The 21,639-nt window shown below is 42.5% G+C and overlaps 1 protein-coding gene across 1 annotated transcript in view; it reads left to right on the top strand.

Annotated features, from left to right (window-relative positions):
• Window positions 1-4,091: 4,091 nt before the first annotated feature.
• The window catches only part of GMIP (GEM interacting protein), an 89,483-nt gene continuing 71,935 nt past the window's right edge, over window positions 4,092-21,639 (top strand). Inside the window, 3 exon segments of the mRNA XM_075206876.1 lie at window positions 4,092-4,232; window positions 11,915-12,008; window positions 12,092-12,167. Of these exon segments, the coding sequence (XP_075062977.1) occupies window positions 4,121-4,232; window positions 11,915-12,008; window positions 12,092-12,167 (282 nt within the window). The 5' untranslated portion in view covers window positions 4,092-4,120.

The following is a 21,639-nucleotide window of genomic DNA, read 5'->3' as shown; positions in this document are numbered from 1 at the left end:
GCCTACTTATACCCAGATTCAAATGGAAACGTATCTTGAGTTCCACTTGAATTTGAATAGGGGCGCACATACGCTTGAGTTCCCACAGATTGTAAGCTTGCGAGCAGGGTTCTCTTACCTCTCTGTCTGTATATATTACCCAGTATTGTTTTATTAATGTTTGTTCCAAATTATAAGGCGCTACGGAATTTGCTGACGCTATATAAATGATGATGATTATGATGATGAGTTCCATGCCTGTTTTAAAACCGCAGCTTAATTAATCAGGCTCTATGACTGGCTGAAGATTAATTACAGAGTCAGGATTGGTAAGGCTGTCGTTAAGGCTATCACCGTACTCAGCTCAGACGGAGCTCAGAGGCTGCATCCTGACTCATATCGCCCAATTTTGCTCTTAGGTTCAGATGTTAACATCCTTGCGAACATTCCGGTCACCCGGCTTAACTTAGTCATCAGTCAGATTGTCCACCCAGACCAGACAAGGTTCATGTCTGGCAAGTCTACTACCACTAACCTGTGCGCTTGTTTATGCATCTACAGATGGCCCACTCTACTGAACTAGGGGCTGCAGTTGTATCTTTTGATGCTGCCAAAGCCTTCCATTCGGTGGAGTGAAGCTATCTTTGGGAGGTGCTGCAAAGGTTTGGCTTTGGCCCTACTTTTATTGCCTGGTTACGGCTACTGTACCTCGCTCCTACAGCACGGTGTGTGTTAATGATTACACGTCAACCCCATTTGGTCTGGGGAGAGGTACTGTCGCTGTTATCTTATCTTGGTGTTTTTTGCAACCTGCACATATGTGTGTTCATTACGTTTATCTGAATTGATTTGAAAAAAAAAATTAGCTCGGAGGCGGACTGCAAAGATCAGATGTTCTTCCTAAAAGAATACTGCGAATCCTGGGGACTGTGTGGGGTGACACTTGAACTGGACGGCTGCCTTTCCAGTAGTATTAAGCAAAGTCTAAGTACATTGGATCATGCCTGAGAAGGGATGCTCCAGGAATTGGCTTTAGAAGATCATGCAGTGCAATGTATTGCTTCCACTTTATATCATATTTAATGTTGAATATTGAGTAAGTTACTCAAGTTTTCTGGACAAACCCATATTGCAATGCAAGGGGTGCAAATGAGTTTATTATTTTACACATAAGGAAAATACTGTTTTTTCATGTAGCACACAAATACTTGCTAGCATTAGTTTTACACTGAAATTTAAAGTTGATCTAGGACACGACCTACCCCAACTATATATCTGCCATCACATTTTAAATGTAGCTCCCCCTCCAATGCAACATGGTTTTGCCTTACTTGCTTACTTTTGCTTAACTTTCCTTAATGAATCAGGCCCATAGTGTGATTAACCCAATCATAAAAGTGCTATAGTTCTGTAGGTGAATTGTAATAAATAATCTTATATATTCTTCATTGAGATAATTGCCTGGATGCGAAAACACATTCCAACATCCCCACCGTTTACCCAGTAAGCGGTAATTTGGTTGACTCAAGTTTCACTCTCCGCCAATCTGTGTGGGATAAATAACCAGGGCCGCCGAGAGGGGGGGGGGAGCGGGTACATTTTACCCGGGCCCGGGCTCGCCGGGGGGCCCGGGCCGGTCCTTCACTACTATTTTTTTATTTTTTTTTAAACATTTTTTTCTTGTGTTTTTTTTTTTTTTCATTTTTCATTTCTTCTATTTTTATTTTTTCTCCGGGGGGGGGGGGGGGGGAGGGGGTCTGTTTCGTTCGTTGGTGGGGGGAGCTGAGAAAAAAAAAGAAAATATATACTCACCACGTGATCGCGGCGCCGCGTCCCTCCTCTCCTGTCTTCTCTAGTCACACTGACTGTCGGGCATGACATCATCAAGTCACGCCCAACAGTCAGTGAGGAGCGCCGCAGCCAGACACAGGACAGGACCAAGCAAGCAGCATGAAGAAAGAAAAGAAGACAGAATAAAAGAAAAGAAAAGAAAGAAGCTAAGAAAAGGTAAGTAAAGATAGACTGAAAATAATAATCTGGGGGATTATATATATATAAATAATAACTGTATAGGCCCTTAATCCAGAGGTAGAAAGCTGTGTGCTTATAAAAACACATGAGACACCTATGGGAACAATTATATCCGCTTGGTCTTAAGCAAGCTTCATTTTAGTTAAATACATAATCACAGTTCTTTATATGTGATCCAGTATATTTATGTAGTGCAATTAGGTATCCAAATCAGCAGGACATAGTAGTTGCAAAAATGTTAATTTGCCTCTTAAATACTCTTTTTCAACAAATAATAACTTCTAAAGCCTAAAAATATGAGTAGGGATAGATGTTAAGAACTACATGTAACATAAAAAAATTTTTATTGTGCAATTGATCAATACAATAAAAATAGATAAATCTTTGAAAATCCTTGAATATCAGGGACAGTGGGGACCTATGGGAAAGCTTGGTCTGTGATCTTGAAAGTGGACAACGCCCCCCAATGTATGACCACACCCCCGAATTTATTTTGCGGCGCCGTTTAGGCTAGCTACGCCCCCACGACACATTGACATGCCCCCAAATGTATGACCACACCCCCGTAATTGCTTGCGCCGCCGCTAGGCGGCGCAAACATTTTTGGGCTTACTCGACTATGAGGGGGCCCCCATGAATTTGTTGTACCGGGGCCCTGAATTCCTCTTGGCAGCCCTGTAAATAACCTGTGGACACAGGAGAAACCTTTTTCTTTTTACAATTTGCATCATCTGTTTTTGTCATTGCAACTGCATGCAAGCAGAACCAGTGACTCTGAAACATTAAGAATATCTGAACATTCCAATTCTATTAGCCGGATTCATATGAAATATTTTAAGTGGTTTATGAGGTGATATCAGGTCAATTATGGTCTTGAGGTTGAAAATTAACATTAACCTGGTGATTGTACTGGTCAGTAAGAGAGTGATGGATGAAGCCTGAGTTTTGTATTTATTTATACTGGATAGAACAGTGATGGGACCTATATATCCCATCCCTCTTGTCAGTACCATGGACAGTGGCTTAGAGAGGGTGGGTGACATCACTAACTGGTCAGTTTAGTTTAGGAGTGATTTAAGAATTCTGTGTAATTCCAGCACTACACAAGAAAATGTGTGAGGAAAATCAGTTTCTTGCAGTCAATGTACATTTCTTGGTTTCATGTCTGTACTTCATAGAGATCAATTAGTTCTGACGTGACTTCCACTCTGTGCTGGTAAGTGTTACAGTATAGGAAGCCATTCTGCAGGTGACTGGATTGGGAGTAGTTTATAGAGAGGCGCTGTATGGGTTTGCCTCCCTTATCCTGCAGAGCAGGTTATTTTCAATTAGTGGGATAATTAAAATCCAAACACACACCCACAGAAGGAATTTAACCCTTGATATAAACATATGGATACATACTATGAGGCATAAGTAAAGATTACTGGACCACTGAGAATCAGTCAGTGGGTTAATCTATTTAGGTGAATCTATGCAGAATTAGAAATCCTTGCGTGACATCTTGGTGTTATTTTCCGGCACTGTCTCTCTCCACGCTCCTTATTCAGCAGCCGTGACAGAGTTATTAGGGAGTTTCCTCATTTCACCCACATTTGTTTGCTTTCCTCGATATTCCAAAACCAGAATCTGAGCTTCATATCTCCAGCCAGCAAGATAGAATGAATGTCAGGTTGACAGACTATAGTTAGTGTCAGGTGTGCAGAAGGGAGGATAGAGAAAGAGAGAGACAGACAGAGTATCTGAGTGTCAGCTTTGCAGATTAGAGGAAAATAACACAAAATGTAAGCTCTTGTGCCACAGAAACAGGTTGAAATGATTAGAAAGATAAAGATTTGGGCTGCATAAGGAAAGAACCAATAGAATCAACTGTCTAGACAAAACTGTAGTTGATGGGACAATTCGAATGTCAGTTCTGCAGTCGAGTCAGTCAACTAAGGAAAAAAATCCAAGGACAGCTCAGGTAGAGGCAGCATGAGACATATCTGAGATCGGTGAGTGAAAACCCTCCACAATACTCCAGGACATGAGCTGTGCAGGGGAGTTTGGGGCTGCGCCAAGATTCCATCTAGGTGAGTGCTACCTCTCTGCTCTCTGCCACTCAACACGGATGGGGTGTAATGATCCCACGGTGAATTCTATGGAATTGGTCCAGTTCTGCTCCCGGCTCAGGAAAGTAGACCAGAAGCTGCAGGAGATGAGAGACATCTGCCAGGGGTCAGGTGAGAGGGGAAGGATTGAAGAGGTCATTATCAGATTACACTTGGAGGAATGTGGAAAAAATGATATTCCAGTAGATAGATGGTATTGACTACAGGGGCTTAGGGTGCTGGATGCTGAAGTCATCATCTACTCGGTCATTATGAGATTTAAAAATAGTTATACCAAAACAATTCAGCAGACATAGTCATTGGAATGGATTTAAATAAATCCTGTGATTAACCAGTAAAAGATCTTAAAGTGGACCTGCCACATACAAATAGTGGAGGCAGCCAATTTTATGTCAAACAATATTTAGCCCATCAATTTGCCAGTGCCTGATACCTCACACCTCACTTATGTCACTAATTTCATAACTATTGGCCCAGCATATAATATGGCTGCCTGCACTGTGTTTAGACTATTAGACGCCAAATAGGGCAATGCAGTGACTAAATTGCTTTAGTGCATGAATGGCATTAGTATCAGATGGGATGTATAACTACAGAGGTGAATGATGTTTGAGGATGTCACTTGATATCTGCTTTATGAGCTCCGCCATTGCGTCCAGCTTATCTTCTCCTTATTTTCTCCTCCTCTTTCACTTTCTCAATTTTCCTATCACTCTCTCAGGTCTCCCCTCTTGTGACCACACTGAGCTCAAGTTATCTGAGTTACTGCAGACAGTTGTATTCCTGCTCTTCAAATATCCGACACTCAAAACTCACTGTGTACAAGAGGCAATGACCAACCTTATAAACAGAGTGCGAGGTATGCACCCAACATCTGTATCTATTGTCTGTGCTACATCTCCATACGCTGCTCTGTACTATGTACTACATCTCCATACACTGATCTGTACTATGTACTACATCTCCATACGCTGCTCTGTACTATGTACTACATCTCCATACCCTGATCTGTACTATGTACTACATCTCCATACGCTGCTCTGTACTATGTACTACATCTCCATACCCTGATCTGTACTATGTACTACATCTCCATACCCTGCTCTGTACTATGTACTACATCTCCATACGCTGCTCTGTACTATGTACTACATCTCCATACCCTACTCTGTACTATGTACTACATCTCCATACCCTACTCTGTACTATGTACTACATCTCCATACCCTGCTCTGTACTATGTACTACATCTCCATACCCTGCTCTGTACTATGTACTACATCTCCATACCCTGCTCTGTACTATGTAGTACATCTCCATACGCTGCTCTGTACTATGTACTACATCTCCATACGCTGGTCTGTACTATGTACTACATCTCCATACCCTACTCTGTACTATGTACTACATCTCCTTACACTGCTCTGTACTATGTACTACATCTCCATACGCTGCTCTGTACTATGTACTACATCTCCATACGCTGCTCTGTAATATGTACTACATCTCCATACCCTGCTCTGTACTATGTACTACATCTCCATACACTGCTCTGTACTATGTACTACATCTCCGTACACTGCTCTGTACTATGTACTACATCTCCATACCCTGCTCTGTACTATGTACTACATCTCCATACACTGCTCTGTACTATGTACTACATCTCCATACACTGCTCTGTACTATGTACTACATCTCCGTACACTGCTCTGTACTATGTACTACATCTCCATACACTGCTCTGTACTATGTACTACATCTCTATACCCTACTCTGTACTATGTACTACAGCTCCATACCCTGCTCTGTACTATGTACTACATCTCCATACACTGCTCTGTACTATGTACTACATCTCCATACCCTGCTCTGTACTATGTACTACATCTCCATACCCTGCTCTGTACTATGTACTACATCTCCATACCCTGCTCTGTACTATGTACTACATCTCCATACACTGCTCTGTACTATGTACTACATCTCCGTGCCCTGCTCTGTACTATGTACTACACCTCCATACGCTGCTCTGTACTATGTACTACATCTCCATACACTGCTCTGTACTATGTACTACATCTCCATACACTGCTCTGTACTATGTACTACATCTCCGTACACTGCTCTGTACTATGTACTACATCTCCATACACTGCTCTGTACTATGTACTACATCTCCGTACACTGCTCTGTACTATGTACTACATCTCCGTACACTGCTCTGTACTATGTACTACATCTCCATACACTGCTCTGTACTACGTACTACATCTCCATACGCTGCACTGTATTATGTACTACATCTCCGTACACTGCTCTGTACTATGTACTACATCTCCGTACACTGCTCTGTACTATGTACTACATCTCCATACACTGCTCTGTACTATGTACTACATCTCCGTACACTGCTCTGTACTATGTACTACATCTCCATACACTGCTCTGTACTATGTACTACATCTCCGTACACTGCTCTGTACTATGTACTACATCTCCGTACACTGCTCTGTACTATGTACTACATCTCCATACACTGCTCTGTACTATGTACTACATCTCCATACGCTGCTCTGTACTATGTACTACATCTCCATACACTGCTCTGTGCTACATTTCTCTACTCTGGTTTCTAAATACGTATCACATGCCGATCTGGAAATCTGTAAACAAAATAAATATTAAAATAATACAGTAAGTAAATGTTATGCTTAATTTGTTGCAGTATGATCATTCAATTATATGCCATCAAATATGAATTTCCAGGCAATAAATTGTTAAAAAATATAATTTTAACAACAGCAATAATAATTAGAATAAATGTCACACAAGCAGAGCAGTCATTATTACTGGTTAATCCTCTATAATTATCTCACCTTCTGGCTCAGAAATCCTCTTTGAACAAGATGGAAACATATCTCCTAAAGTGCAAATGGAGTTGGTGTAAATTCCAATCATGTGTGTGAGTTATTTTGCCCATTCATCTCTAACTGTTCACCCTGATGCCACTTAATGTGCTGCCTGAGAGTACCCGAATTTCCAGTAGTATTTTGCAAACACTACTGGAAAGATACAAATGTACCTTTATTTTATATGAAATATATACTTGTATTTACAAAATCACACAGGAATAGGGGGTACACTTAATAACAATTAGAGGATCGCTGGATAGAAAGCTGTCCCATCCACTGTGCCACACCATTCCCTCCTCTGCAGGAAGGCAGATCCAATCCCAATGTCCTGCTTTTTGCAGGTACACACAGTAGTAAAGTCTGCAGGGGTTAGCAGATCCGATCCTCATCACAATTATTATTATTATTATTATTTTATTATTAACGTAGATTTGTAAGGGGCCTCAGTGCTTAGCTGTGCTGTACAGTAGGAAAACAGGACATACATAAAACAAGGACATACAAGGTAGACAAAATAAATGCAGATATGAAAACAAAGGGTATGAAGGACTCTGCTCATTAGAGAACTTACATTCTAATTGTAAGAGGGCACAGCTGAAACAAGAGGAGTAAATGTTTCAGAGTGGAGATTGGGACAGTTGTTAGTGTGCATTAGTGTCAATAGTGTTATCTGGGACAAGGTGACCTCTAAAAAAGAGATGGGTTTTCAAAGAGCATCTAAAGGTTTGAAGACTGTGTGAAAGTCTTGGTAGGGAATTCCATAAGTGGGAAGCAGCACAGGAGAAGTCTTGAAGGCGGGAAGGAGAGGTGGTTACCAGAGATGAGACAAGTCGAAGGTCAGAGGGAGATCTAAGAGGGCGGGAGGAAGAGTATTTTGATATGAGATTTGGGATGTATGCAGGGGTAGTGTTGCTGAGGGCTTTGTAGGTAAGGGTGAGTAATTTGAATTTGACTCTGGAGGACACAGGGAGCCAGTTTAGGGATTTTCAAAGTGTTGTAGCAGATGTGGAGCAGTGAGAGAGGAAGATCAGTCTTGCAGCAGCATTTAGGATGGATTGAAGTGTGGATATATGGGTGTCAGGAATGCCAGATAGAAGGAGGTTGCAATAATCAAGACGGGCGATGATTAGAGAATGGATAAATGTTTTGGTAGGATGTTGAGTAAGAAAAGGGCATATTCTGTCAATGTATTTAAGGTGGAGTCCAACAGGAGCCTTAACCCTAGTGCCTTTTTTAAACCTGATCCAGTTCCCACAGTTGTGTTGCCTCTGGGGGGCTGCTTCCAGATAACAATCCCGCTGCATTGGGCACGTGCATCACGGTGGCAGCCACTGTGCCTGCCCCAAGTCACCAAATTGTAGCAGGCTCTCAGTGGTGAGGGGCTCCTTGCTATACCTGGAGGAGATCTATGAAAACCCATTTGTTGAGGCATTAAAGTTAATTCACTTAATTCCAAGTTCCATCCCCGTCCCTAAGTGTATTTCTGGACAAAAGTTGTTCTCCAGCCGATTGGCACGTCTGGCTCAACATGACCGACCAATAGCAGAGTAAGCCCCACAAAGGCTTTAGCCAGCTGTTGACACATCTTCTCTGAATGCCTCCGGGTGACTCGGTGCCCTATAAAAGCCAAGATAAAAATAGCTATAGAGGTACCTACAGAGTCCACCTGGTGACATTTAGAATTAGAAGACCACACTTTTAAAATACGTACATTCCAAGGGCATACAGTACTGGGTAAGAGGGGATGCCAGACGAGTTTAACCTTTATTTTTGTTTTATCTTGTCAGTATGTACACAATTACGCAGGACCCTGACCGGTTGTTTGAGGTATAACAGTGTATAATGAGATGTATGTGTAGTGTATGGTATAATTGGTGCTTTATAAAGTATCTTTATGCATTACTGTATTTATGGCATAATGTTCTAGTTCCTACCTCCTGTTTCTGTTATTTCTTCAATGAAGCTGCTATATACTCACTAACCAGGAGCTGACTGCATACGTCTATGCATCAGCTTCAGTGCTAAGATCTAATTCTGTAAACAGCTAGCTGAGCAGGCTCTGGGGGAGCCACACTTTATGCCAAGACTAAAGCGCGGAGCCATGTCTGATGCCAAGACTAGAGCACGGAGCCATGTCTGATGCCAAGACTAGAGCGCGGAGCCATGTCTGATGCCAAGACTAATGTGCAGATATGCAGCAGCTGGTATTTAATACAAATACAGTGGGGCTTATGCCGAGTGGGACGTATGCTACTATGCTCAGCTTGTCTTGTGCGTGCCGAAATATGGGTGCATTCATATGATCCTGTGTAGATTTGGCCGATTAAGGCACTTATACCTAATTGCAGCTGGAGAGGTGGTACAGGGAGAAATGCGTCTTGTGCAGACCTGCAGAAACACTCCTACATACTGTTGGCGATTACTTATCGTATGCCAGTTGCATATACTGTTGACGCAGAGTCATTTACTCCCATTTAAGGGACCACCCTGCATCAGCCACTGTGTGGTACTGGCTGGTGTAAAATGTAGATATCATCTGGCTAGTCAGTAATGTAATATAGAAATGCACTGATTGAAGTGCAAAACAGATATTTTGTGGCTTATGTGTAATAGAGATAGTGGCAACAGTGTAATACAAATATGCACTGGCTGACTAGTAATGCAGGCATGCCTTGACTACAGTCTAATACAGATATGCACTGGCTGGTGGTGAAAACAGGTATGCGCTGGCTGTAGTATAATAGAATTATACAATGGCTGGTGGTGAATGCAGGTATGCGCTGGCTGTAGTATAATAGAATTATACAATGGCTGGTGGTGAATATGCACTGGCTGCAGTATAATAGAGATATGCACTGGCTGGCGATAAATACAGGCATGCACTGGCGGCAGTCTTATATAGATATATTGGCTAGTGTGCATTACAGGAATGCCCTACTTTATTTGTAAAAACAGGGACATTGCAAATGGCAAAAAAAAATCCAGGGACAAATCTTTAAAAAGCTGGCGTTGTTCCTGGAAATAGCTGTTTATATAATGCTGTATCTATTATATCCGCATAGGTAGGCAGGTGTCTAGGGCAGCGTTATGCAGGGGGCACCAGAACAATAACTTGCTTTTCATCTGTTATATTCTGTGATGTTGAACGAGTGCGAGTTTTTCATTTATGTGATGAATTCTGAGTTTAAGAAGCATGTGGCAAAGCAGCACAAGCATATGTACAGTAACTACGGCCCTACTTCTCTATATTAGACCTACATAGGCCTATCAGGGTGATTGCAGTGCTCAGCACTCTCACTTTGCACTTCCTGATGTGATGTCTGCTGTCAGGAAGCTGTGGGTCTTTGCAACTACATCAGTAAACCCGGGTTCCACAACTGGCAGGGGCGGCCGCTTCACCCGGGAGTGGAATCATGGCGTCAGGCAGAGGAGGGGGTAAGAAACTAAGTAACCTGCCGCAGCCTGTAACTGGGCTGCCTGTTTCTCCCTTGTTGTGTTTGTAGCTCTCTGGTTTCCTATAGCTGTGTGCCACAACCTGTTCCCCTTTAGTGTCATCCTTGTTTGTCTGTTATACACAGAACAATGTGCTTACAGTAGTGGTGCTATATGCAGAGAAGTATGCGTGGATAGGTGCTCAGTAGTGATAGATATCACAGACAATCTGTGGGTCTATTATGTAAAGAGACAATGTGATGTATGAAAAGCATTGTGTATAGTTCGTTAATCTGTATTATACCCAAGCTGTATGTTATGCAAAGCAATATTGTGCATATAATATATAACAGTTTACATATGACTGTAGTATACACAGAACACTTTTTATGTATGTTATAGGTAGAACAGCTATATTTGCCATATTTGTGATACGTGAGTATGTACAGGACTGGGTTACATTTTCTCTAAGTGATGATGTTCTAACCACATCCTGCTTCCACTTTATTAAAACAGTTACTAACTTTATATGTGTCTGTACAAATAAATGACTCAAACAGAAGGATGTTCTTCGGCTTTAAATGTGTTGCTTTCCACAATATAGTGACAACCTGACAGATGTGGGGGGGCTGTGAGTGCAGTTATGATATTATACACACTAGTGTGAGAGTGTTCAGATAAGTGAGTGTCTCAGGTGACGGTCTCATAGAGTTAGCAGCTGTTTGTTCCTCACGCACTCTGTTCTTACAAGATGGTGAGAGTCTCACAGATAGTAGTTGGTAAATGTATCAGGCTGAGAGTTTTCCGGCGGGTTTGAAAAGTGGAGATGTTGCCTATAGCAACCAATCAGATTCTAGCTATCATTTGGTAGAACGTACCAAATAAATGATAGCTAGAATCTGATTGTTTTTTCAAACCCGCCGGAAAACTCTTAGCTTGATACATTTATCCCCAGGTGTCTATGTATGTCTCTATGAAGAGCAGGACTTGTGTGACAGAGCATACCTGTGACTAGATAGTTATGCCAAAGGATCAACTTTGTTGGCCCAACATCAACACCAAAAAGTTGCAAAAATTCATATACCGTATACCGCGGACAAAAAACAAGATGCAAGGAGCACAAAGTAGCAACGGGGTGGGGGAGGGACATGCTATTTTTGTTAAGTTGTAAATGTATCAAGCTGAGAGTTTTCCGGCTGGTTTGAAAAGTGGAGATGTTGCCTATAGCAACCAATCAGATTCTAGCTATCATTTTGTAGAATGTACTAAATACTAAATAAATTATAGAATATGATTGGTTTTTCAAACCCGCTGGAAAACGCTCAGCTTGATACCTTTACCCCCATGTCATTCATGGTGCACTGTTTTTTATGTAAACTTTGCAAAATTTCTGATCAACTGCTAACCATAGTCTGTCAGTATTCATCAACCTTGTGTCTGTTGCAGATGCCAATGCACAGAGTGGGTCGTCTGAGGGTCGGAAAAGATTCAGTGAAATATTTCGGGATCTGGATAACTTGGAGATAAGCCTCGGCAATGAGTATGTATAACCTGCAGATGGGTAACTGGTGGTAATTATGGTGATGTGGAGCCTTGTTACTGATGCCACTTCTCTATCCCTAGGACAGTGGACATGTTCTTAAATGATATTGGGTTAACAAACTCTGAGACCCAGCAAGATGAAGAAGAGGAGCCACTGGTGAGCCACAGAAACCTCACCACATTGTTTGATATTTTGCTGAGGATTGATGCAACCACTGCATGTATAAGAGAGGGAGGGTGGCACTAATATTGTGTGGTATCATTACTGCTTGTATAAGAGAGGGAGGGTGGCACTAATATTGTGTGGTATCATTACTGCTTGTATAAGAGAGGGAGGGTGGCACTGTTATTGTGTGGTATCATTACTGCTTGTATAAGAGAGGGAGGGTGGCACTATTATTGTGTGGTATCATTACTGCTTGTATAAGAGAGGGAGGGTGGCACTGTTATTGTGTGGTATCATTACTGCTTGTATAAGAGAGGGAGGGTGGCACTATTATTGTGTGGTATCATTACTGCTTGTATAAGAGAGGGAGGGTGGCACTAATATTGTGTGGTATCATTACTGCTTGTATAAGAGAGGGAGGGTGGCACTAATATTGTGTTGTATCATTACTGCTTGTATAAGAGAGGGAGGGTGGTACTAATATTGTGTGGTATCATTACTGCATGTATAAGAGAGGGAGGGTGGCTCTATTATTGTGTGGTATCATTACTGCATGTATAAGAGAGGGAGGGTGGCACTATTATTGAGTGGTATCATTAGTGCTTGTATAAGAGAAAGAGGGTGGCATTATTATTGTGTGGTATCATTACTGTATGTATAAGAGAGGGAGGGTGGCATTATTATTGTGTGGTATCATTACTGATTGTATAAGAGAGGGAGAGTGGCACTATTATTGTGTGGTATCATTACTGCATGTATAAGAGAGGGAGGGTGGCACTATTATTGTGTGGTATCATTACTGCTTGTATAAGAGAGGGAGAGTGGCACTATTATTGTGTGGTATCATTACTGATTGTATAAGAGAGGGAGGGTGGCACTATTATTGTGTGGTATCATTACTGCATGTATAAGAGAGGGAGGGTGGCACTATTATTGTGTGGTATCATTACTGATTGTATAAGAGAGGGAGGGTGGCACTATTATTGTGTGGTATCATTACTGCATGTATAAGAGAGGGAGGGTGGCTCTATTATTGTGTGGTATCCTTACTGCATGTATAAGAGAGGGAGGGTGACACTATTATTGTGTGGTATCATTACTGCATGTAGAAGAGAGGGAGGGTGGCACTATTATTGAGTGGTATCATTAGTGCTTGTATAAGAGAGGGAGGGTGGCATAATTATTGTGTGGTATCATTACTGCATGTATAAGAGAGGAAAGGTGGCACTATTATTGTGTGGTATCATTACTGCATGTATAAGAGAGGGAGGGTGGCACTGTTATTGAGTGGTATCATTACTGCATGTATAAGAGAGGGAGGGTGGCACTATTATTGTGTGGTATCATTACTGCTTGTATAAGAGAGGGAGGGTGGCACTATTATTGTGTGGTATCATTACTGTTTGTATAAGAGAGGAAGGGTGGCACTATTATTGAGTGGTATCATTACTGCATGTATAAGAGAGGTAGGGTGTCACTATTATTGTGTGGTATCATTACTGCTTGTATAAGAGAGGGAGGGTGGCACTATTATTGTGTGGTATCATTACTGTATGTATAAGAGAGGGAGGGTGGCACTATTATTGTGTGGTATCATTACTGATTGTATAAGAGAAAGAGGGTGGCACTGTTATTGTGTGGTATCATTACTGTTTGTATAAGAGAGGGAGGGTGGCACTATTATTGTGTGGTATCATTACTGATTGTATAAGAGAGGGTGGCACTATTATTGTGTGGTATCATTACTGTTTGTATAAGAGAGGGAGGGTGGCACTATTATTGTGTGGTATCATTACTGATTGTATAAGAGAGGGAGGGTGGCACTATTATTGTGTGGTATCATTACTGTTTGTATAAGAGAGGGAGGGTGGCACTATTATTGTGTGGTATCATTACTGTTTGTATAAGAGAGGAAGGGTGGCACTATTATTGAGTGGTATCATTACTGCATGTATAAGAGAGGTAGGGTGGCACTATTATTGTGTGGTATCATTACTGCTTGTATAAGAGAGGGAGGGTGGCACTATTATTGTGTGATATCACTACTGTATGTATAAGAGAGGGAGGGTGGCACTATTATTGTGTGGTATCATTACTGCATGTATAAGAGAGGGAGGGTGGCATTATTATTATGAGCGCACTCGGATTTCTAAAATCCGAGCCTACCCGAACGTTGCAGATCTGAGTCGGATCCGAGACAGATCCGGGTATTGGCGCCAAATTCATATCTGAAACCGAGGCTCTGACTCATAATCCCGATGTCGGATCTCGCGATACTCGGATCCTATAAATTACCCGCTAGTCGCCGCCATCTTCACTCGGGCATTGATCAGGGTAGAGGGAGGGTGTGTTAGGTGGTCCTCTGTCCTACTATATCTCGTGCTATTCAGTTCTGTGCTGTGCTGTGCTGTGCTGTGCTCAGTCCAGTGGTGCTGTGTCCTGTGCTCTGTCCTTCTGAGTTCAGTGGTGCTGCTGGGTCCTGTGCTGTGTCCTGTTCAGTCCAGTGGTGCTGTGTCCTGTGCTCTGTACTTCTGAGTTCAGTGGTGCTGATGGGTCCTGTGCTGTGTCCTGTTCACTTCAGTCCAGTGGTGCTGTGTCCTGTGCTCTGTCCTTCTGAGTTCAGTGGTGCTGCTGGGTCCTGTGCTGTGTCCTGTTCACTTCAGTCCAGTGGTGCTGTGTCCTGTGCTCTGTCCTTCTGAGTTCAGTGGTGCTGCTGGGTCCTGTGCTGTGTCCTGTTCAGTCCAGTGGTGCTGTGTCCTGTGCTCTGTCCTTCTGAGTTCAATGGTGCTGCTGGGTCCTGTGCTGTGTCCTGTTCACTTCAGTCCAGTGGTGCTGTGTCCTGTGCTCTGTCCTTCTGAGTTCAGTGGTGCTGCTGGGTCCTGTGCTGTGTCCTGTTCAGTCCAGTGGTGCTGTGTCCTGTGCTCTGTGCTTCTAAGGGCATAGTTATTTCCCCATTATTCCCAAGTGTTTAAATAAATAAAAAAAAGTTATTCCAAAAAATACAAAAAACTAATTTAATTTTTTTTTAATTACAACAAAATTTGCACAAGCAATCCTGCAGTATAAGCCCATTGGTACTGCAATATTACCAAGTTCACACATTCAGCAGTAAAAGTCCAGTGGTACTGCAATATTACAAAGTTCACACATTCTGCAGTATCAGTCCAGTGGTGCTGTGTCCTGTGCTGTGTCCTGCTGAGTTCCGTAGTGCTGCTGGGTCCTGTGCTGTGTCCTGTTCAGTCCAGTGGTGCTGTGTCCTGTGCTCTGTGCTTCTAAGGGCATAGTTATTTCCCCATTATTCCCAAGTTTTTAAAAAATTAAAAAAAAGTTATAAAAAAATAAATAAAAATAAATAATTATAACCAAATTTGCAAAACCAATCCAGCAGTATAAGTCCATTGGTACTGCAATATTACCAAGTTCACACATTCTGCAGTATCTTGTGCTACATATAATGGAGACCAAAAATTTGGAGGATAAAGTAGGGAAAGATCAAGACCCACTTCCTCCTAATGCTGAAGCTGCTGCCACTAGTCATGACATAGACGATGAAATGCCATCAACGTCGTCTTCCAAGCCCGATGCCCAATCTCGTAGTACAGGGCATGTAAAATCCAAAAAGCCCAAGTTAAGAAAAAGTAGCAAAAAGAGAAACTTAAAATCATCTGCGGAGAAACGTAAAGTTGCCAATATGCCATTTACGACACGGAGTGGCAAGGAACGGCTTAGGCCCTGGCCCGTGTTCATGACTAGTTGTTCAGCTTCACCCACAGATCTTAGCCCTCCTCCTCCTCCCCCCCCCTACAAAAAATTGAAGAGAGTTATGCTGTCAGCAACAAAACAGCAAACAACTCTGCCTTCTAAAGAGAAATTATCACAAATCCCCAAGGCGAGTCCAAGGGTGTTGGTGGTTGTCAAGCCTGACCTTCCCACCACTGTACGGGAAGAGGTGGCTTGGGAGGAGCCTATTGATGATGTAGCTGGCGCTGTGGAGGAACTTGATGAGGATGGTGATGTGGTTATTGTAAATGAGGCACCAGGGGGAGAAACAGCTGATGTCCATGGGATGAAAAAGCCCATCGTCATGCCTGGTCAGAAGACCAAAAAATGCACTTCTTCGGTCTGGAGTTATTTTTATCCAAATCCGGACAACCAATGTATGGCCATATGTAGCTTATGTAAAGCTCAAATAAGCAGGGGTAAGGATCTTGCCCACCTAAGACCATCCTCCCTTATACGTCACCTGAATAACCTTCATAGTTCAGTGGTTAGTTCAGGAACTGGGGCTAGGACCCTCATCGGTACAGGGACACCTAAATCCTGTGGTCCAGTTGGATACATACCAGCAACACCCTCCTCGTCAACTTCCTCCACGATCTCCATCAGATTCAGTCCTGCAGCCCAAGTCAGCAGCCAGACTGAGTCTTCCTCAATACGGGATTCATCCGAGGAATCCTGCAGCGGTATGCCTACTACTGCCACTGCTGCTGTTGCTGCTGTTAGTCGGTCATCTTTCCAGAGGGGAAGTCGTAAGACCGCTAAGTCTTTCACAAAACAATTGACCGTCCAACAGTCGTTTGCCATGACCACAAAATACGATAGTAGTCACCCTATTGCAAAGCGTATAACTGCGGCTGTAACTGCAATGTTGGTGTTAGACGTACGCCCGGTGTCCGCCATCAGTGGAGTGGGATTTAGAGGGTTGATGGAGGTATTGTGTCCCCGGTACCAAATCCCGTCGAGATTCCACTTCACTAGGCAGGCGATACCAAAAATGTACAGAGAAGTACGATCAAGTGTCCTCAGTGCTCTAAAAAATACGGTTGTACCCACTGTCCACTTAACCACGGACATGTGGACAAGTGGTTCTGGGCAAACGAAGGACTATATGACTGTGACAGCCCACTGGGTAGATGCATCCCCTTCCGCAGCAACAGCAACAGCTGCATCAGTAGCAGCATCTACAAAATGGCTGCTCGTGCAAAGGCAGGCAACATTGTGTATTACAGGCTTTAATAAGAGGCACAACGCTGACAACATATTAGAGAAACTGAGGGAAATTATCTCCCAGTGGTTTACCCCACTTAGACTCTCATGGGGATTTGTGGTGTCAGACAATGCCAGTAACATTGTGCGGGCATTAAATATGGGCAATTTCCAGCACGTCCCATGTTTTGCCCACACCATTAATTTGGTGGTGCAGCATTACCTCAAGAGTGACAGGGGTGTGCAGGAGATGCTTGCGGTGGCGCGCAAAATTGCTGGACACTTTCGGCATTCAGCCAGTGCCTACCGCAGACTAGAGGCACATCAAAAAACCATGAACCTGCCCTGCCATCACCTCAAACAAGAGGTTGTGACGCGCTGGAACTCCACCCTCTATATGCTGCAGAGGTTGGAGGAGCAGCAAAAGGCCATTCAGGCCTACACAGCCACCTACGACATAGGCAAAGGAGTGGGGATGCGCCTGAGTCAAGCGCAGTGGAGACTGATTTCCGCTTTGTGCAAGGTTCTGCAGCCGTTTGAACTTGCCACACGAGAAGTCAGTTCCGACACTGCCAGCTTGAGTCAGGTGATTCCCCTGATCAGGCTGTTGCAGAAGCAGCTGGAGAAAGTGAGGGAGGAGCTGGTAAGCCATTGCGATTACACCAAGCATGTAGCTCTTGTGGATGTAGCCCTTCGTACGCTTTGCCAGGATCCGAGGGTGGTCACTCCTTTAAAGTCAGAGGAATACATTCTGGCCACCGTGCTCGATCCTCGGTTTAAAGCGTATGTTGTGTCTCTGTTTCCGGCGGACACAAGTCTACTGCAGTGCAAAGACCTGCTGGTCAGGAGATTGTCCTCTGAAGAGGACCGTGACATGCCTACAGCTCCACCCTCATTTTCTTCCACATCTATGGCTGCGAGGAAAAAGCTCAGTTTTCCTAAAAGAGGCGCTGGCGGGGATGCTGATAACATCTGGTCCGGACTGAAGGACCTGCCAACCATTGCAGACATGTCTACTCTTGCTGCATTGGATGCTGTCACAATTGAAAAAATGGTGGAGTCAGACAGTCCATATTGTTACTGGCAGGAAAAAAAGGCAGTTTGGAAGCCCCTGTACAAACTGGCTCTATTTTACCTGAGTTGTCCCCCCTCTAGTGTGTACTCGGAAAGAGTTTTTAGTGCAGCGGGGAACCTGGTCAGTGAGCGACGAAGGAGGTTGCTTCCTCAGAACGTTGAAAAAATTATGTTTATAAAAATGAATAATCAATTCCTCAATGAAGTACAGCACTGCCCTCCAGATAGTACAGAGGGACCTGTGGTTGTGGAGTCCAGCGGGGACGAATTGATAATGTGTGATGAGGAGGAAGTACACACTGTAGGGGGAGAGGAATCAGCGGTTGAGGATGAGAACGACATCTTGCCTCAGTAGAGCCTGTTTAGTCTGTACAGGGAGAGATGAATAGCTTTTTTGGTGTGGGGGCCCAAACAAACCAATCATTTCAGCCAAAGTTGTTTGGTAGGCCCTGTCGCTGAAATGATTGGTTTGTTAAAGTGTGCATGTCCTATTTCAACAACATAAGGGTGGGTGGGAGGGCCCAAGGACAATTCCATCTTGGAACTTTTTTTTTTGCATTATATGACCAATCAACAGTCGTTTGCCATGTTCAAAAAGTAAAACCAAATTGCAACAAATTCAAGAAATTAAACCAAAAGTAAAATGCCCTGTCATAATTTAAAACAAGAGGTATTGTCGTGCTCTAGATCTACTGTATTGTTGTTTATATTTTATAAACACTACACTTGAAAGCTTGAGTCTTTCAATGAAAAAGTAACTCTCCATTGCACGAATATTTGCAACAGGGACAATTTTAGGGTTAAGAAAGTCAACAAATAACACTTCGACGCTGTCTGTCTTTATAAACACTACACTTGGAAGTTGGAGGAGGTATTGTGGCCCCGGCACCAAATTTACTACCGGGGCCACTCCACTGTGCAGTCCATATTTAGGTGTATCAGATATTAAACAACGGTGACAGTTGATGCCCAATTTTTAAATTATATTGTTGGCGCTGTAAAAAATTGTGTTCCGGGCACACCACATTACGCAATCCATACCCTTTTTTGGTGGAATTCTGACCCGTGAAGGGTTTTTTAATTATATTGTGGCCTCGGTACCAAATTGTGTACCGGGGCCACCACATTACGCAGTCAAGAAAGATAGATGCGTATCATAGATAAAGTACATTCAGTGTTGTGGGGCAAATCGAAAAATATTCAAAATGCACTGTCATTATCAAAAACAAGAGGTTTTGACACGCTGAAACTCCAACATGTATATGATGGAGGATGGAGGAGCAGCCGTATGTGCAGTGTAATGCAGACCTGTTGAAGGTTTTCTATATATTATATTGTGGTGGCCAGTGCCCACTACTCTATGCAGTCCAGATACTATTTTTGGGTGTAATTCAGACCTGTTGAAGCTTTTCTCTATATTTTTTTTTGTGGTGGCCAGTGCCCACTACTCTATGCAGTCCAGATACTATTTTTGGGTGTAATGCAGACCTGTTGAAGGTTTTCTATATATTATATTGTGGTGGCCAGTGGCCAGTCCTCTACGCAGTCCAGATACTATTTTTGGGTGCAATTCAGACCTGTTGAAGGTTTTCTATATATTTTATTGTGATGCCCAGTGCCCACTACTCTACGCAGTCCAGATACTATTTTTGGGTGTAATTCAGACCAGTTGATGGGTTTTTAATTATATTGTGGGGAACACTCCTCTACGCAGTCCAGAAAGATACCTCGTTGCAACGTTTTGTACTAAAAAAAAAAATATTGTGAGGTGTTAGGTGTTCAGAATAGCTTTTAAATTAGTGGAAATGATTGTTATTGAATGTTATTGAGGTTAATAATAGCGTAGGAGTGAAAATAAGCCCAAAAACTTGATTTTATACTTTTTAGTTTTTTTCCCAAAAAAATCCGAATCCAAAACCTTTCGGCAGGTGTTTTGCGAAACAAATCCGAACCCAAAACATCGCGAAAATCCGGATCCAAAACACAAAACACGAGACCTCAAAAGTCGCCGGTGCACATCCCTTAATTATTATTGTGTGGTATCATTACTGCTTGTATAAGAGAGGGAGGGTGGCACTATTATTGTGTGGTATCATTACTGCATGTATAAGAGAGGGAGAGTGGCATTATTATTGTGTGGTATCATTACTGCTTGTATAAGAGAGGGAGGGTGGCACTATTATTGTGTGGTATTATCACTTTGTATATGAAATATGGCACTTCTATGGTGTAATATTGTCACTATGATTATCAGAAAGGGAAGCCGAATGACTAATATGAGAATAATAATTTGTTTTATTGTCCTTGTATAATACACAGGTTAATATACGTATAAACTTATGTAAGTAATAGAAGTACAACCAGTGGGTTCTGAGTTCATCGCTTTTAATCAGTGGTGTCATCACTTCAGTGTTAATTCGGAAAATGTGTGTAATATAAAGAATAATGCACCCCTTCATGTAAATTATTAAGGTATTAGAAGTCACTTAAGACTTCTGTGACCTGTATAAAAGCACTCAGCCTACAGCCATGTGTTCTTATACTGTCACAGAACTCCTCAGTGGCTTCTAAAATCCATATAATTTAGAGTAGGGAGGCATTATTCTTAGAGATGTGCGCTGACCCTCATGTTTTGGTTTGAATCCGGTGTCGGCTCTAGCCCAACTTTGTGTTTCGGTTTTGGTTTTGGATGTCGATTTAATTAAAAATTGTGAAAAATAGGTAAAATAATGTCCTTTTGAGCCGTTTTTGCTTCTATATTAGTATTTATAGCATTAACATTCATCTCCAGTCTATTTCCTAATGATCCTTTCACAGCGGTCCCAATTTACACCAATTTTGATCAAAGTTTGTAGCGAGCAGTCTTAATGAAGGAATTTTTAACTTTGCCATCAATGCATTTGCTTTCTCTGACTCAATAAAAAAATAAATAAAGTGCATAATGTTGATATTAGAGATGTTCACTGACACACCGTGTTCTGGTTTTTGTTTTGGATCTGGATTAACTTCGTGGTTTTGGTTTTGGTTTTGGCAAAACCGCCCTTGTTTGTTTTAGTTTTTGTTTTTGTTTTGGTTTTGGATCTGGATTTTTTAGAAAAAAATGCTAAAATATGCTAAAATCACATAATTTTGCTCTTTTTTTTTTTTGTTCCTACATTATTATTAACCTTAATAATACTAATTTCAAGTCATTTGCAATAGAGATGGGCAGGTTCGGTTCTCCGAGAACCGAACCTGCCCGAACTTCCGGAATCCAAGCCAAGTCGGCTCGGGTCCTTCCCCCCTATTTGGATTCCAAAATGAGGCAAAATGTCATCGTGAAGTCATCGGATCTCGGATCTCGCGATTTTTAGACTCAATAAATAGCCGCCTTCACAGCGATCCAGCGCCATTTGAGAGAGCG

Source organism: Mixophyes fleayi, chromosome 4, assembly GCF_038048845.1.
Source record: "Mixophyes fleayi isolate aMixFle1 chromosome 4, aMixFle1.hap1, whole genome shotgun sequence".
In the NCBI taxonomy this organism is placed as follows: Eukaryota; Metazoa; Chordata; class Amphibia; order Anura; family Limnodynastidae; genus Mixophyes; species Mixophyes fleayi.
The sequence above is the reverse complement of the archived record's forward strand: the minus strand, read 5'-3'. Positions and strand labels throughout refer to the sequence as shown.